Genomic DNA, 17,790 nt, shown 5'->3' on the forward strand with positions numbered 1-17,790 from the left:
CAGTAACATCCTCAGAGAAAACAGCTCTGGTTTCACTGGCTCATCAAGCTGGCACAGGATTCATTGATAATTATTTATTGGCCTCCTCTGAATTCCTGGCCCTCAAAAGCTGCAGCATTGAGACTGCTAAGGATTCTCAAGCAGTGAGGCAGTGGCAATTCAGCATCAAGGCAGTGCTGACAAAGACATCCTATATCTTAATATACTCACAGTGATGAGTTCATAAATTGTGACCTTTAGCACTGTAAAAAATTAGCTTAGAGGTGAGATCAGGTCTGGTACATTCCCGGAAATGAAGAGCCTGAGTCTGGCTATGGATACAGGGAAGTGCAGATATCAGCCCAGTGCAGGTGAGAGGACAGGAAAATTGGCTTAAACTTTGATGTAGCAACAACTGATGGAATCACAAAATTCTCAGCAGGCCAGGCGGCGTCTGTGGGAAGAGACACAGAGTTAACTTTCCGGATGTCTAGCACCTGCAGGTGTTTGGTTTCCGTTCACAGTTGAAGGCTTCTAGGGATGTGCAGTGAAGTGCTCAGTGGAAGCTGCATGGACATTTGCATACAATATGAAAAAAAATTATTAAGAAGCTTAGAAAGCTTCAGCACTAACCTTGCAAAAGGCTTTGAAGGTGAAGCCCCTTCTTTCCAATGTGGAAGCTTTGTCCTGGAATTCCCACAGAAATATCATCAACTACAGAAATCCATTATAGATTTGCCGCCAGGCGGTGATTCAGAGAAACGTAAGTTAGCATTCCTTGTTTGGCAGAATTGATTCCATTATCTTATTATTGCACCACACCAATACTCCTGCAGTTGGCTGTCAGCCCAAACTGCTGAAAGTAATAGCAGGTGAACTCCATGTCTTCTCAGCCAAGTGCTCCAGGTTGTTCCTTGGAGTCATCTACAACTTCCCAGGAGAAGGAAATAATTTTATTTTCCCTCAGGTTGTGTACTCTTACCCCGTTGATGCAGTAGTGAGCTGCATAGTGCGAGCTATAACCAGCAGACTACGATGGACCTGAAGCAAATTAGCTGATGGTGGCAATCATGTTCACATCCATAGGCCAACTGATGAAAGGTCGCAGCCTGAAACATATTCATTTCCATAAGCGCTGCCTAACCAAATGAGTTCCATCAGCATTTTGTGTGTGTTCCTCTCAATGTCCAGCACCTGCAGAATCTCTCAGTTATTATTGTCACCTGTCTTTTGGGTACATCAGATGGGAACATTTGTTCATTGCCTCCTTCAAGTCCAGGCAAACATTGCCCCTTGCTGTGATACTCACCTAAGAACCTTTCCCTGAAAATGCTGCGATAATGCCGCCTTCTTCCTGCTCTTGGCAAATTTCTCTGCAACCCAGGACCTCCCTCCTCCTCTCACATTCGTTGCCCATAGGAACTGCCACTGGGGTATCTGTTCCAACCAGGAAAGGGAAATAGAGAGGCTAGGATATCTGACACATGATTCACTGGCTTTCTAACTAGGAGTATGGTTGCTTAGTGAACCCGGAATGATGCTGCCAAACTCCATCAGACTTCAGTTCTTTCTTTCTTTGGTCTCATGGGCACTCATGAGGGCATTTGACCAGCCCTAATGCATGCTGAAGAAACATTTAGAATATTAATGTATATCCTGTGGTTCAGTTGAGCTGCTTCCCTCAGCCTTACATTGTAATCATCAAGGATAATATCTGTTTTGTAACTGTAGGAAAAACAGTTTTTGTAAGTAAGTGTCATTTCTATTGTTTGTATTTTTTTATATTTCCAGAGATTGTGGGTCTTTTTTTAGATTGCATACCATCAGCAAGGACCTTTGCACACTGACTATGCCAGTTAGAGTTAAAAGGAACTTTATTCTGAGTACACATATGGTTTTCTGTGTTACTGTTCACAGGTGGTGGGCAAGATTCTCTTCTTGTCAGTTTGTATTTTCTGATACTAACCAATGACTAAATACAAAAGTAACTATAAAATAAAATATTAAACTTGAAGTCATGTTCCCAGCCAAACCACTTCCCAGTCTTCTAGTGTAGTATCCAACTAAGCCACAGGTTCTGTGGTTCCTGGGATCTCACAGCCAGAAACTGTCTCCCACCCAGAGGCACACCTGCACTGGAAGATCTTGGCAGGCCTGGGATCACTGGCAAGGGAATTCAGATACAATGCTACCTAAGGCCAAGAGATTGCTCATACCCACTGTCCACACACATAGTGGCCCTAGCTCACTGTCGTGTCTTGTATTTTACATTTCTACCAGTTTTTTAATAAAAGATTGTAGGTCTCAGTCTTGCTAAAAATTGCAAGGCTTTATTGGGATGTGCAGTTTTCTGACATAAAATCCAGATTGTAGCAGCTTTAAAATCTGATACATTGGAGCAATTTTAATAAGTTTTTCAGCAGATGAAATAGCTCTATGTTGACATGAATGCAAGTATATGAGTGTGTACATGGGCATGTGTGTGAATGCTTCATGTGAGTGCGTGTGTTCATTCATTCCAATGCCTGTTGAATGCTGATAAAAGATGGCTTGGACAGTGAAGCAATTCCTCCGTGCTTTCTTTACACTCCGGTGAAGACTAAGTGCTCTTGTCTCAGAAAGGGCACATGACTTGGTATATCATGGCTTATATAATATAAGCAACTTGAAACTTTGGTCTGATCAAGTCCAGTGAAATGTATTGTCATTTAACTATATAATATATATAACGCATATAGAAGCGAAACACGTTTCTCCAAACCAGGGTGTAAAGCACAGTAGTTCACATAATACACGGCAACTTATGGAGGCAAGGATAAAATCACACATAAAAATCAAACTAACGTGCATTAATATTAAATATTGTAAGGTACGGAACAGATTAACCAGTGCAGCAGGGAGTTCAGAGGCCTAATGGCCTGAGGGAAGAAACTGTTTGCGTCCTGACTGTTCCTGTTTCAGAGTCTTCAGAGTCATGCTTCAGAGTCTCCTGCCTGATGGTAGAAAGTCGAAGCGGATGCTGGGTGGATGGATGGGATCCTTAATAATACAAAGGGACCTGCGAATGCAATGCTCCTGATAAATGTCCCCAGTGGTTGGTAGTGAGACCCCTATGATCCTCTCAGCTGTTCTCACAGTCCTTTGTAGAACTACTGGTCTGATGCTCGACTGCTTCCATACCAGATGGAGATGAGGCTTGTCAGAATGCTCTGAATGGTGCTCCTGTAAAACACAGTTAAGATGGGGCATGGGAGAGTCTTGCTTGCCTCACTCTTCTTACGAAAAAGAGGCACTGCTGTGCCGCCTTATTCAGGGAAGTGATATTAAGGAACCAGATGAGGTCATCCATGATGTAAACTCCCAGGAACTTGGTGCACTAATTCTCTCCACGGAGGAGGGGAATGGTGCGTCTGCACCTTCCTAAAGTCCACAATGGCTTCCTTTGTCTTCTCCTCGTTCAAGCTTAGGTTGTTGTGTTCAGCCTAGTATGGGGTTACAGAAGAGTCAAGTTGGAGGCAATCTAGAGCAGTGACAGAGAAATAAGCTACTTTGAAAAAGCAAGCTTAAACATTGAGGCTGAAGCTGAGATGATGAGTCATCAATAACACGAAAGGCTGAGGTTCTTAGTAGAAAGAGAGATTTTCAGAATTGTAGAAAAAATTTATAAATATTGAATCAAATGTGTTGAGAAGCAGTCAGGCAATATTAAAAGAGAGATTTGTGTGGGATGTGAAATCTAGAAAGAGAACTATTTTTGCACCCATTCTCGTGTTCCTCTTGTATGTTTACAAATGCTGAGTGCAAACAGGGTTTGCTGGTTTTACTTCTGCAGTTTAGTTACATTGTACTAGTCATGTGGCATCAGCAGATTTAATAGAAATAGAATCAGGTTTATCATCATTGACATACGTGTTGTTTTGTGGCAGCAGTACAGTGCAACACATCGAAATTACTGTCAATTACAATATAAAAAATAAATAGTGCATAAAGAGCGAAACGGTGAGATGGCATTCATGGACAGTTCAGAAATCTGAAGAAGCTGTTCCTAAGGTGATGGTAGTAATGAGAAGAGGGCACATCCTGGATAGTTACGGTCCTTCATGATGAGTGCTACTTGTATTGACGCCTCCTAACCAGTTATTAACGCAACCAGTCGGAACCGGTAAGAATAATTTCCACCGTACATCTTCAGAAATTTGCTAGTCTTTGGTGGCATACCAACTCTGCTCAGACTCCTAATGAGATACAGCCGCTGTGAGTGCCTTCTTTGTAACTGCGTCAATATTTTGGGCACAGGATAATCTTTCAGAGATGTTGACACTCAGGAACTTGAAGGTGCTCATTCTTTCAAGTTCCTGGGTGTCAATCTCAGAAACTCATTCAATAGAAGAATTATATTATTTATTGTTTTATTACTGGTTTAAGGTCTCAGTAGAAATATTTCCAATTTTAATGAAACAATTGATTTGAAATGAATATAAATAAAACTAAGCAATGTGGTAACTAGACATATTTTCCACTATAAATTCTTCGGTTGAAAAGTGATTGAATCCATTTTAGTTTTTTTTCTCTTTTGTGCTATTTTGAAGCAACTCTTGAATCATAAGTTAATAAATCTTGTTTTCACTCAGTGCCTCGAAAACCTTTACATCTTCAAAGTTCTACAGTACAACAAGCAAGCCAAAATCCAGTCAACAAGGCATTACACGGTGAGAAAGCAAGGATGGATGCCATATCACCCAGCCCGTGCAAAGAGAAAGTTGGCAAAGTGTCCGATCTCATAAACCGGTTTCAAGGAAGCAGGTAATGGTGCATGCTGAAGAGCAGTTGTGTAGAAAGCTGTGCACATTAAACAAATCCATACCCGTTTTAGCCCTTGGCTTCTTGTCCCATGTTCGCCATTCATTTCCAGATGAACAGATGAATTAATAGAGTCATAGTTCGAGGTTTGAAAGGCATTGCTTTATGTGTCAACCAGCTGCTGAAAAACACTGAAGATAAGGCTTTGTTTTTTTTTTACCAAGCACTTATCAATGTTTAGTTCCTTCGCAGTGTCGAAGGAGCAGAACGATGTCCCAGTGTGTGTTACAGTATCAGACATGTGCTCAGTTCTGACAAAGGGTCCTGGATCTGAAACATCAGTAGTTTCTCATTTGAAAGATGCTACCTGACCTGCTGGGGTTTTCCAGTATCTTTCTGATTTTATTCAAGACTTCAAAGCTTTATGTGTATAGATTTCACTTTTTTTTGTCAATTTAAAATGATATTTGAAGAAGTTTAATTCAAGTGGGTCATTCCATGCTTGAGGAGGGTAGAGCAGAATCTTGGAGAGAACAGGCTGACAAAAACTACAATTTATTATTGATTAATAACTGAATAATTCTTGTACCATTGCAGAATTTAGTGAATTATGAATTTCTCTAGGAGATCTCACAGTAACAGTAGCATCCCTTTGGCAGTACGTTTCAAAATGGTTGCAAATTGCTAATACAATTTTGTAAAACGTCTGTTTATTGTACCTTTGTGTAGTGAATTGATTTGTTGGTTAAAGCTGGTAATTGAGGGTGTAGATATTCCAACTTTGGCAGCTTCTGAGCTTGAGCTGGAGATTGCCTAAGCTTTCAATTATCAAAAGGAAATCAAACTCCTTTCTGTATCAAGGGAGTTGATTTTGCATAGTAAAAGATGATGCCTCCTGATTTGGGGATGTAGACTAGGATTGTAGGTCAAATTTGCCTGTTTTCAGGAAGAAGGCGCCTTCCTTCTGTTGCAATAAGAAGGAGCTTCAAAGTGTTCAAGTTTAGCTCATTGATTTGATTTGAAAGCAAGCCAATGCAAATTTCTTTAGCTATCTCTAAATCCTTGATGCACCATCAATAACTCTTGGAGACGGGAGGCAAACGATAGGCTTTTATTAGCTGCAAGAGACCATGATTAGCAGAAAGAGACCACCACACAACATTCTGGAGACTGAGGGAGGAGCAGTGCCTCCAACTGCCTTTATACAGGGGACTGTGGGAGGAGCCACAGGAGCAGTCAGCAGAGGGGGGTGTCCAGACAAGTATATGTAGTTCACCACATTCACCCCCCACCTTTGTTTTAAAAGAGAGTCCCCATGGGGCAAAGTTTCTTACAAGTATATTTACAGGTTAAGTCTATCAGGTGGTCGAGTCTGTCGCTGCGATCTACGTAGCACCGGTGGTTGTGCTGTCCCCTGCACTGTACCTCCTGCTTTTAGCTGCCACAGGTTTACAATCGGGTGTCAGGTTGGCGAACAGTGATGGGGGAGGGATCTTGAGGGTGGAGAGGCTGCAAGTGGTGTCAGTAGCGCAGCTGTCGGCATGGTGCTGGGTGGGATGTGCGGGTTGGTGTGTGTGTGTGTGTGTGTGGTCAGTAGCGGGATATATGACGAAGTCCCACAAAACTGAGGATTCCTGACAGTGATTGGTGGGAGGGGCCTGTCATACTCCATTGTCACACTTTTCAGGTGGCTCTGGAAGTCCAGCCCCAATAGCACAGGCGCACACAGTTGAGTCATGACCAGTAGCACAGAGTTCCGATATTCTGTGCCCTGCACCACCAATGTCGCTACACAACCCACCCGGATGTCTGTGGAATGCGACCCAGAAGCCATGGTGACTCTCTGGCTTACCGGCCGTGTCACAAGTCCGCAGCATTGCACCGTGTCCGGGTGAATAAAACTCTCAGTGCTGCCCGTGTCAAACAGGCAGCTAGTCCTGTGCCCCTCCACCAGGATGTCCATCATTGAACTTGCAAGCTGGTGTGGAGCGCTTTGGTCGAGGGTCACGGAGGCCAGAGTTGAATCGCTGTCTTGGTGCCCGGTAAGCACCCGTAGGTTGGAGGCAGGGCGAGGTGGCGCCGACAAAGATGGCCGCCCCCATGCCTCGCAGGAGGCAGGCAGGCAAGATGGCAGCGACCAAGATGGCGACCCCCATGCCTCGCACGCAGCGCTGCTCGACCCCGCTCGTGGTTTAGACTTACAGGCCTTGGCGAAGTGGCCCTTCTTTCCGCAGCTGGAGCAGGTAGCTTCTCGGGCCGGGCAGTGTTTTCGGGGGTGCTTTTCGAGTCCGCAAAAGTAATACTGCGCGGACTTGCAACTGGCAGGAGCCGTGGTCGATTGTGGGGACTTCACGGACTCGTGAGTGGCAGCAGCTGTGGTCGATTCGCCGGCGGGTGGCGGGGTCTGCAGAGTCCATGGGACCGGCGAGAGATCGCGTGGCTGGACAGCGTCAGCATTGTGCAGAGCAGCCTCCAGCATGTCAGCCAGCTCGATCGCCGACTGTAAGGTAAGATCGGCATTTTCCAGCAGCCGCTGGCGCAAGTACACTGACCTGATCCCCGTAACGAAGGCGTCTCGTACCAGGAGCTCCGCATGCTGTTCCGCCGTCAGTCCCCTGCAGTCGCAGGCCCGCATGAGTGTCTGTAGGGCCCGGACGAACTCAGCGCTCGACTCTCCGGCTCGCTGCCGCCACGTCGCTAAGCGATGTCTTGCGTAGACGGTGTTCACTGGCCACAGGTATTGTCTTTTGAGGGCGTCCAGTGCCCCTTGGTAGGTCGGCAGGTCCCTGATAAGGGAGTACACCTGCGGACTGACTCTGGAGAGGAGAACTCTGTGCATGATAGCAGGCTCAGTCACGCGAATCTCTTCCAGGTACGATTGGAAGCATGCAAGCCAGAGTTCAAAGGCAATGGCTGCTTCGGGAGATTGAGGATCAATGTCCAATTTATCTGGTCGTAAAATGCTCTCCATGTTTTAAAATTGCAGCTAATAAAATTGATGCACCATCAATAACTCTCGGAAACGGGAGGCGAACAATAGGCTTTTATTAGCTGCGAGAGACCACGATTATTAGCAAGAGACCACCACACAACATCCTGGAAACTGAGGGAGGAGTAGTGCCTCCAACCGCCTTTATACAGGGGACTGTGGGAGGAGCCACAGGAGCAGTCAGCAGAGGGGTGTGTCCAGACAGGTATATGTAGTTCACCACAATCCTACTTCTGTCACAATATCTGTAACCTTCTCTTTATTTCTGATGTGTTTTGGTGGAAAGCTGAATAAAGTAGTTATCAAATCTGAAAGCAGAAACCAAGGAAACAATTCCATAGATCTAAGGACTTTACAGGAAATATTGATGAATTGGCAGAATGTGCAAAAATACAAATTCTATTTCCTCAATACTGTAGATGGTCAGGGCCAGTTTAGTTTACACATGGAAAGGAATAGTGGCTGTTCTAGTAAACAATATCCAACATAAAGTAAGTGCAAAGGTACAGGTACAAGAGTACAGATAGAACATTGGATGAAGTTTTTTGTTCAATTTATAGAGGTAGAGGGACAGAGATGGCATTACAGATGCAGCAAGAAAGATATAGAGAGATATACTAAAAAGAATGGGAATTAAACACTCTCCAAAGCTCAAACCAGCATGGCTTTGTGGAAGTAAGTACTGAGAATTGCTGGAAGCACTCGGCAAATCAGGCAGCATCTGTAGAAAGAGAAACAGAGTTAATGTTTAAAATCAAAACTCCTTTTCTCAGAACTGGCAAGGGTAGAAAATAAATCGGTCATAGAGTCATACAATGTGTAAGCAGTCCCTTGGACCCAACTGGTCCATGCTGTGCAAGGAACCAGTCCAAGTTGTTATTGTATCTGCCTCAACCGCTTCCTTTAGCAGCTCATTGCATATAGGCACCACCCTCTGTGTAAAGGCATTGACCCCCAACTTTCTACTAAATTCCCCCCCCCCACTTAAGCCAATGGCCTATATCTCTTGATGCCTCAATCCTAGGGAAAACGCCGAGTCTGTTCACCCTTCCTATGACCATCATGGTTTTATTCATCTCTATAAGATTGCAACACTCAGTCTCCTACTCTCCATGAGGAAAAAGTCATGATCTGTCCAAACTCTCCGCATAATTCACCCCTCAAATCCTGGCAATATCCTTGTAAGTCTGTTTTGCTCTTTTTCTAGTTTCATAAAATGTTTCCTATAGTAGGGTGACCAAAACTGAACACCATATTCCAAATGCATCCTAAGCAATGTCTCGTAAAACTGCGCCATAACCTCCCAACTTCGATACTCAAAGACCTGACTGATGAAGCCCAGCGTGCCAAAAGCCTTCTGCATGTATTAGACTTACTAATAATTTTTAAAGTCAAAGGCAGCTTTGGCGCAAATTAAGGTTGACGAAGAATTTTTATCCACGGCATTGTCTTCAGTCTGGGGCTGTCAGAATTGTTGCCAACCCACCATCACCAACAGCACCAAGTCCCATGCTAACTGTACTACAGTGTGTCACTGGACTCCAGGGAATGGAACCTATATTCCAACCAGGTCAATGTAGGGGATAGCGTTTCTGGATGAGGGAACTGGTTTGCAAGATCTGACTCTATATATTGGTAGTGGAAGACAAAAGGGATAACTACTCTCGGAAACAAAGGTGCACAGTGCAGTGTGTATGACTCAGAAACCTCAGAGTGTGGCACGGGCTGTGTTACTCCAAATGTCTGGAAATTGAATTGTTGCAGTGTTGCCGTCTTAACCAGGTTAGTTTAAAAAGAGGGAAGGAAGAATATATATATATTTTTTAATTATAGGTTGCTTCTCTTTCATTAATACACTAAACTATTTCATGGTATTAAGTAAATTACATACTGTATTTTGAAGAAGCACCTTCTTACCACAGTACAGCAGACTGACCTCCATATGCAAGTTCTGTTATATGGTGTGCTTATTTAAGTAGGTTTATTTCTGTTCTTAGAAATAGAGCACTTACCCTCTTGGGAATGTATTTCTGCATCATTTCATACAGCCTGAAAGCAGTAAAAACAACTGGCTTATGTATTTTCTAACCACCTTTGTAATGCACCAACACATAGAATAAATGTAGACTTCTTTAACCGATGAGTGTGAATTAATTGTAGCTTTATATTTTGATAGTCCAGCGAGCCCTAATGATTTGAAGGATGTTCAAAGTGGGTCACCTTCTCCTAGAAATCCTGCAAGATCTTTGATTAATTCTCATCAGACGAAACTGCTGTCGGACCACCCTCTTCTTCAACGACAGAGGACAGACACTGTGAAAGCAAACTGTGCTGCAGAATTTGCTTCAAATGCAGGGCTTCAGCCAGCCAATGGGCTGGTGACATCACTTCCAGCAGATTGCACTGAAACCAGCAGTCATACAGTGGGTTCAGTGATGGACAATGAAGAACCAAACACAGAACAAGCTGCTGCCTCGAATCAGGCACCACCTACGGATGGCCACACAAGAACGGATGACCAACCTGCTGCCTCAGATCCACTTGGGGAACAAAGAGAGGCGTTTGAAGTAAAAACACAGATCACTGAGCAAGCAAAGGTTTGGAATGGAGAAATACAAACAAGTGAAAATGATTTGAGTGCAGAAAAGAAGGTAAGGAATCCATCAAAGCTTACTGTTGTATACTCCTATTATATTGTGGGATAATAATATATAGGCGAGTTAGCTCCAAGCATCCTGAAGTTAGCAAGCTTAAGGGTTGTGAGCTGAAAACGGGTTAATGAACAATACAGTGGACTATATTATGTGTCGAGAAATAGAATCCATTGAGTCATAGGACACATAGAAGCAGGTCCTTCGGCCCATCTAGTCCAGGTCAAAATATTATTTTGCCTCGTCCCATTGACCTGCATTTAGACCATAGCCCTCCCATCCATTAACCTATTCAAAATTCACTTTGGATTTTGAAATCGAACCCATATCCACCACTTACGCTAGCAGCTCGTTCCACCCTCTCACCACCCTCTGAGTGAGGAAGATCCCCCTCATGTTCAGCTTAAACATTTCACTTTTCATCCTTAACCCAAGGCCTCTGGTTCTAGTCCCACCCAACTTCTGTGGAAAAAGCCTGCTTGCGTTTACCCTATCTATGCTCCTCATAATTCTGTATACCTCTTTCAAGTCTCCCCTCATTTTTCCTACATTTTAGGGAATAAAGTCCTAATCTATTCAGCTTTTCCCTATAACTCAGGTCCTCAAGTCCTGATAACATCCTTGTAAATGCTTTCTGCATTCTTTCAATCATATTGATATATTTGCTGTAGGTTGGTGTTCAGAACTGCCCACATTACTCCAAGTTAGGTGTTGCCAGTGTCTTATACAACTTCAACCTAACACCCCAACTCCTGTACTCAGTGTTTTGAATTATGAAGGCCAGCGTGCCTCTACTGTCCTTGTAGTGTGTATATATAAACTTGTACTGTGAGTTAAAAATCTTCTCAAAAATCATCCGAGGCAGAAACTTTATTCAGGGTTTTTAATGAGATCTTACTTGTGAAACTGCAGGAAGTTAAGTAAAATATGTATTAAATTCAATACAGATTTGTCATGCAACTGAATATACCAACACGGCGTTAACCAAGGCAATACACACACGGAACGCTCCATAGCTATGCTGTGTAAACAAGAGGAAACTTGTGACCAACAAGTGATAAACATAATAGTTCCTTTAAAATACATCTACTAAATATCTACCTGCATTATTAAAAACTTAAGGCTCACGAATGTTGTTGTTTCAAGGACAAATAAAGAGGAGATGGACATGGATATCTTTCCACCGTGTATTTCAAAACCAATTCCAAATTAACCCACGCAAGAAATGATATTAAAAATAAACAGCTTACACACAGGAAGTGATGTTCGTGCAAGACGAACAGCATACAAAATGAACTGCACCTCCAGAGGCAAGAGCATTCCTTCCTTGGCATCCATAGGATGTCCAACTACCTACTATGATCATTTGACTTTTAGTTTCACTACTCTTTGACATTACTACTCCTTTGGTATTAGTACTCTTTGGCATTACTACTCATCTCATTAACTCTTTGGCAAAAGAAGAATAGTGTCAGAGACTAGTCTTGAAAACAGTCTTACAACACAGTCTTTAACTGTTATCACTTCGAAAATGTCATCCTCGATGACATATTTGCTTGTGGTAGTGTCTAATGAGAAGAGAGGTCAGCTCTGGTTTGGAAGTAAGTTTTGCCTTGCCCAGGATGAATTCAACTTCACTAGATCCAGTGGCATCTGTTGCCTTCGGGGACCTCTGTGCTTCTGTCCTGAATTCCTTCTCTGCTTTGATAGCTGTCCTCTTAAGGCCATAGATTACCATAGCAGTTACCAAATAAATGAACTCTCAGGCAGTACTTCAGAATCTCGTCGTCCAGTTGGTGGTCATGAAGCCACAAGAATCTGAGGTAGTCTCCCTCTCATGAGGAAGCTGTGGAATATTTGTTTGGTGTCTGCCATCACTGCGACAGATTCTGTTCTGAAGCGCAAGGGGACCATAAGCAGACTGCTATTGAGGTTTGGACACCACAAGAGCACATTTGTTCAGTGATATGCCTTTGGACTGTGCACTTGAATAAAAGACAGTTTGTATTTGTGCAGCTTTCTGGGGGTGGTAAACACTGAAGTTGGGTAAATACCTGTTTTCATTGTCGGGATCTGGAGGAGGCTGCAACTCAGCCTGATTGTTCCTAAAGAATCTCTCCATGAACTCCACATAATGGTCTTTCATTTCCGGTTTCCTTCTCAATGTGTCGAATAAGGGCCTGTCCTTTGTTGCTTGGTAGGATTTGTCATGGAGAACAGAAAAGAAGGGGAGTTACCCAACTGTTTAACTTGTCTTTGCTAAACTCTTTGTTCATGATTTGAAGGAAGACCTCATCTTCAGTGGAAGGTGCCAGCTTACAGTCATCTTCTGAGTGACAGAAGACAAGTTTGCCTAAATCTAGTAGAGCAGAGGTAGGTATGTCAGAGTGCTTGCTTTTCTTACCTTTTCTCTTTCGTACAGATTCTACTCTTACAGGGTCTGAAATGACTTGGGTGCCTATTCTCCATGACGTTAGTCTTAACTATGTTGACAGTGGGCTGATTAGCACCATTGAGGCAGACTGCACCCACTATGACCCAACCCAGGTGCAAAAGGTGCTTTTTGCCAACCATTGCACTGTTCACATACTTCATGTGCATGGATGGTGTCTTTGCGAAGCGATAGGAGATTCTCAGTGGAAGAGTCAAGTGGGGAATGTTGTCTGCTATATTCTTAAGATATTTTCCGATATCATGCTGCATTTCATCCCTGTTGCACTCTATGAGGGTTGGCAAGGTTACGCAGAGCTCCTCTCCTATCAACTCCATGACAAATCCATTGGCTTTTCTTCTGGCAACTCTGGATGTTCCAGAACGTATCCTTAGATTGTATGAAGACGCAGAACCCTGAATCAAAGTTCAAAGTACATATATGTCACCTTATACAATCCTGAGATACGTTTTTTGTGGGCATACTCAATAAATCCATAATGGGATAATAACCATACTAGAATTAATGAAAGACTGCACCAATTTGAATGTTTAACCAGTGTGCAAAAGACAATAAACTGTGCAAATGCAAAAAAAGAAAGAAATAATAATAAATAAATAAATAAATAAATAAATAAGCAATATATATTGAGAACATGAGATGAAGAGTACGAAAAAGTGAATCCATAGGTTGTGGGAACATTTCAATGATGGGGCAAGTGAAGTTGAGTGAAGTTATCCCCTTTGGATCAAAAGCCTGATGGTTTAGGGATAATAACTGTTCCTGAACCTGGTGGTTGCTGAGGCTGCTGTTCCTTCTTCCTGATGGCAGCAGCAAGAGAGCATGTTCTGGGTGGTAGGGGTCCTTGATGATGGTTGCTGTTTTCCTATGACAATACTTCATGTAGATGCACTCACTGGTGGGGAGGGCTTTACTTCTGATGGACTGGTCCATATTCACTACTTATTGTAGGATTTTCCATTGAAGGACATTGGTTTTTCTATACCAGGCTGTGATGCAGCCAGTCGATATACTCTACACTACATACCTATAGAAGTTTGCCAGTTTTAGATGCCATGCGGAATCTTCGCAAACTGCTAAGGAAGTAGAGGTGCTACAGTGCATTCTTTGTAATTGTACTTATGTCCCAGGACAAATATCTTCTCTGAAATGATAACACTCAGGAATTTAAAGTTGCTGACCCTCTCCCCCTCTGATCCTCCGATGAGGACTGGCTCATGGACCTCTGGTTTCCATCTGCTGAAGTCAACAATCAGTTCTTCTTGCTGTATCCAAGAAACTCAGTCCTAGTAGGTACCCTTTCTTTTTTGCAGTTTGCAGTACTGACGTCTGATCTGCAAGTTCCAGTAGCTTCTGTGGTTCTTTGTCTGAGAGCCTGAGAAAATTATCAAGTCTGCTGAAGAGAGATTCTTCGATTGCCTCTGAAGAGCCAAAGCATTGTCCAGCCTCTGCCACTGCAGTTGAGTTATTAATGTGCACAGCCCTAACCCTGCTTGCATGTTGCAGTGACTCCCCATCAAGCCGCCTATGGAGAACGTCTAGCTCTTCGCTAGGTTAGAGACTTAGTCCTTCCACAGCAGTGCAAAAGCTTAACTTCCAGGACAGACAACTGGCCGACTAGTTTTGGTGGTGCTGTGATTAGGTCTCAAAGAGCCAGATACTGAGCCAAATCTAATGCACCTGTGGCTTCTGAATGAGGGCATTGTGGCGACTGGTTTGCCAGATGTGTGTTCTGGGATGGATGGAAGTTCAGCCCCTCCATGTCTGTGCAGATGGAACTAGCGTCAGTAGCAACACTTAACTGAAGTCTTTGCTGGGATGAACCTGCGGAAGAGAGTATTGTGGTTCTTTGCTGCTGTAGACCTTATCTGTCATAACCTGAAGAATGTGAAAGACATGTTAGCTGCGTGGTGAGGACAGCTTCCCCCTGTAGGTCTGAAGCACTGTCTTCGTTTTATAGTCAAAATGCATTTGGACGTGACCTTTGTGTTGGCGAAGCATGACTGGTTCTGCTTGTAGACTCACCACTGTCCCAGTCAGCTGCTGCTTCATACATCTTTGCCTCTGTTGAGCCATCCACTGCACACACCCTCTCCATGTCCATATGCGCTCTCTCCGTGCCTACGTGAGCTTTCTCTGTTTGCATCTCAAACTCGCGTTTAGCATGAGCCGCTCTCCTTGCCACTTCATTTCTGCCGTGGATTCATGCTGCAGCTATGCTAATTGTGGATTTGTTCGAGCGTCAAGATGATGGAATGAATGGGCCACATTCTGACCTCACTTCCAGGTCTCGGCAGTCAATAGCGCTTGAGTTGGACGCTAACGTTGTCATGTATGGCTTTCAGATGCATCTCCGGTCCATGGGCGATGCCTTTGAAGATGAGTTCTCTTTTCATTCTGCTGCCCTTGCAGTTTGGATATGCAAAACTATGCAGTGAATTAAACACCTTCTCAAAACCCACCAGAGACAGAAGCTTTCTTCATGGTTTTTAATGAGTTCTTACTTCTGAATTGATATTGCTGTTTCAAGGGCAAATAAAGAGTAGATGGAGATGGATGTCTTTCCATCGTGTGCTTCAAAACAAAATCCAAATTAACTCATGCAAAAAATAATATTTAAAAACAGCTAACATACAGGAAGTGATGTTCATGCTAAACAAACAGCATACAAAATGAACTGCACTTCAAGAGGCCAGAACATTGTAAGATCTCTCTTTCCAACCCCATCTAACTGTGATGTCACTTTCAAGGAATTACGGATGTGTATTCCTAGATCCTTCATTTCTCCTGCACTCCTGGGTACCCTACCACTCATCGTGTAAGTCCTACCTGGTTTGTCCTCTCAAATTGCAACACCTCACATTTGTCTGCATTAAAATCCATCTACCATTTTCCAGCCCTTTTTTCCAGCTGGTCCAAATATTGCTGCAAGCTTTGATAGCCTTCCTCGCTGTCTGCTATACATCATCTCCCCTCCCCACCCCATCTTGGTGTCATCCACAAATCTGAGGATCCAGTTTAGCACATAGCAAATATTTTTCCATGTGTAATTCTTACATGAAGGCTGTTTAATCCAGGGTTGGTCATGCTAGCAGTCATTTCCAGATGAAGTTAAGGGAATCAAAAAATATGTCATTATTGTGAAAATTGCTCTCGGAATCGGACAAGAGCTGTGGTTTTCATGCAGGGGAGAACACCTACAAGGGGGCAAATGGTCTACTGTGGCATCAGTTATTCATAATTTGTGCAATCAAGCAGTTGTCAGGTACTTCTGAGCAAATTCACCATAATGCATTTGACATTTACCCAACATGAATTGAACACCTAATGAAATTTCTTCCTTCATCAACCATTAGTCAACATTCACAAATAACTTTAGCACCACAATGGAGCATTTGACTGGACAATTTCAGAACATACTGCCGGCCATTCAAACACAATTGAAGGTTCACAGAGTGTATCAAACCTTTTTCTGTCATTAACAGTATATTGATTCTTCATGTGTTTCACAGTGATGTTATTAATACCACTCCGTTATTAACCCACCCAGCTAATATTGCAACAGCCACTGCACCCATGTCTGTTGTCTCTGTTTAATGAAGAAATATTTTCACCCTTAAGAAGGACATGCTTAAACTGTGCTAGAGGATTCAGAATCATTTCTAACTAATCATGCACTCAGACCGATGGTTTGGGATATGTCTATTTTAATGCAAGGAGTATTATGAATAAAGCGGATGAGCTTAGAGCATGGATCAGCACTTGGAGGTATGATGTTGTGGCCATTACAGAGACTTGGATGGTGCAAGGGCAGGAATGGTTACTTCAAGTGCCAGGCTTTAGATGTTTCAGAAAGGACAGGGAGGGAGGCAAAAGAGGTGGGGGTGTGGCACTGTTGATCAGAGGTAGTGTCACAGCTGCAGAAAAGGAGGAAGTCATGGAGGGGTTGTCTATGGAGTCCCTGTGGGTGAAAGTTAGGAATAGGAAGGGGTCAATAACTCTACTGGGTGCTTTTTATAGACCACCCAATGGTAAGAGACATCAAGGAGCAGATAGGGAGACAGATTCTGGAAAGGAGTAATAATAACAGGGTTGTTGTGGTGGGAGATTTTAATTTCCCAAATATTGATTGGCATCTCCCTAGAGTGAGGGGTTTAGATGGGGTAGAGTTTGTTAGGTGTGTTCATGGAGATTTCTTGACACAATATGTAGATAAGCCTGCAAGAGAAGAGGCTGTACTGGTATTGGGAAATGAACCTGGTCAGGTGTCAGATCTCTCAGTGGGAGAGTGTTTTGGAGATAGTGATCACAATTCTATCTCCTTTACCATAGCATTGGAGAGTGTTATGATACGGCAACAATGAATATAGAATTGAGACAGGTTTTTTATAAACAAAGAAACATTTATTTAAAACTCAGCTCAACGACAAATGAAAAGTAAACAAATGACTAACTTAACCGGAAGTTAACTGCTATACGGCGATTCGAACAGTTCTTGAAGCAATAAATGCGAACACAGTTCCTAAAGCGATAAGTGCAAAAGTCTAAATGATTTACACAGTCAATTAGGAGAGACTTTCCTGAAGTAACGAATTCCTTGACGACGTGATGTTACTGCTGATCCCAGCTGAAATATGCCTTGCCCAAAGGATTTACGACGAAGGAAATTAAAGACAGCTTAAAGGCACTGACCTTTTCTTGGCAAAACGCTGCATCCAACCCTTTCTGCTTTCACTATGCAGGGGCTATCTCAGATACAGGTTACTACCTCCTTGAACAAGGATTCAATAAAGTCGATCCTGTAGTAAACTGCTGATGACACCAACTTTTCTCGATCCTTCGGGTTTTCCATACCTCAGTAAATTCTTCACTCTCTGACTGGACTAAAACTGGCAGCGTTGTGAAACTGCCGGCAATAA

The 17,790-nt window shown here is 43.1% G+C and overlaps 1 protein-coding gene across 8 annotated transcripts in view; it reads left to right on the forward strand.

The window, feature by feature from the left end:
• Window positions 1-17,790, forward strand: part of LOC140734758 (FYVE, RhoGEF and PH domain-containing protein 4-like) — a 258,362-nt gene that overhangs the window by 186,028 nt on the left and 54,544 nt on the right. For all 8 annotated transcript variants that reach the window (XM_073059202.1, XM_073059207.1, XM_073059205.1 and 5 more), the window contains 2 exons: window positions 4,611-4,782; window positions 9,945-10,419. In XM_073059202.1, the coding sequence (XP_072915303.1) occupies window positions 4,611-4,782; window positions 9,945-10,419 (647 nt within the window). The remainder of the gene's footprint in view (window positions 1-4,610; window positions 4,783-9,944; window positions 10,420-17,790) is intronic.

Source organism: Hemitrygon akajei, chromosome 10, assembly GCF_048418815.1.
Source record: "Hemitrygon akajei chromosome 10, sHemAka1.3, whole genome shotgun sequence".
Lineage (NCBI taxonomy): Eukaryota > Metazoa > Chordata > Chondrichthyes > Myliobatiformes > Dasyatidae > Hemitrygon > Hemitrygon akajei.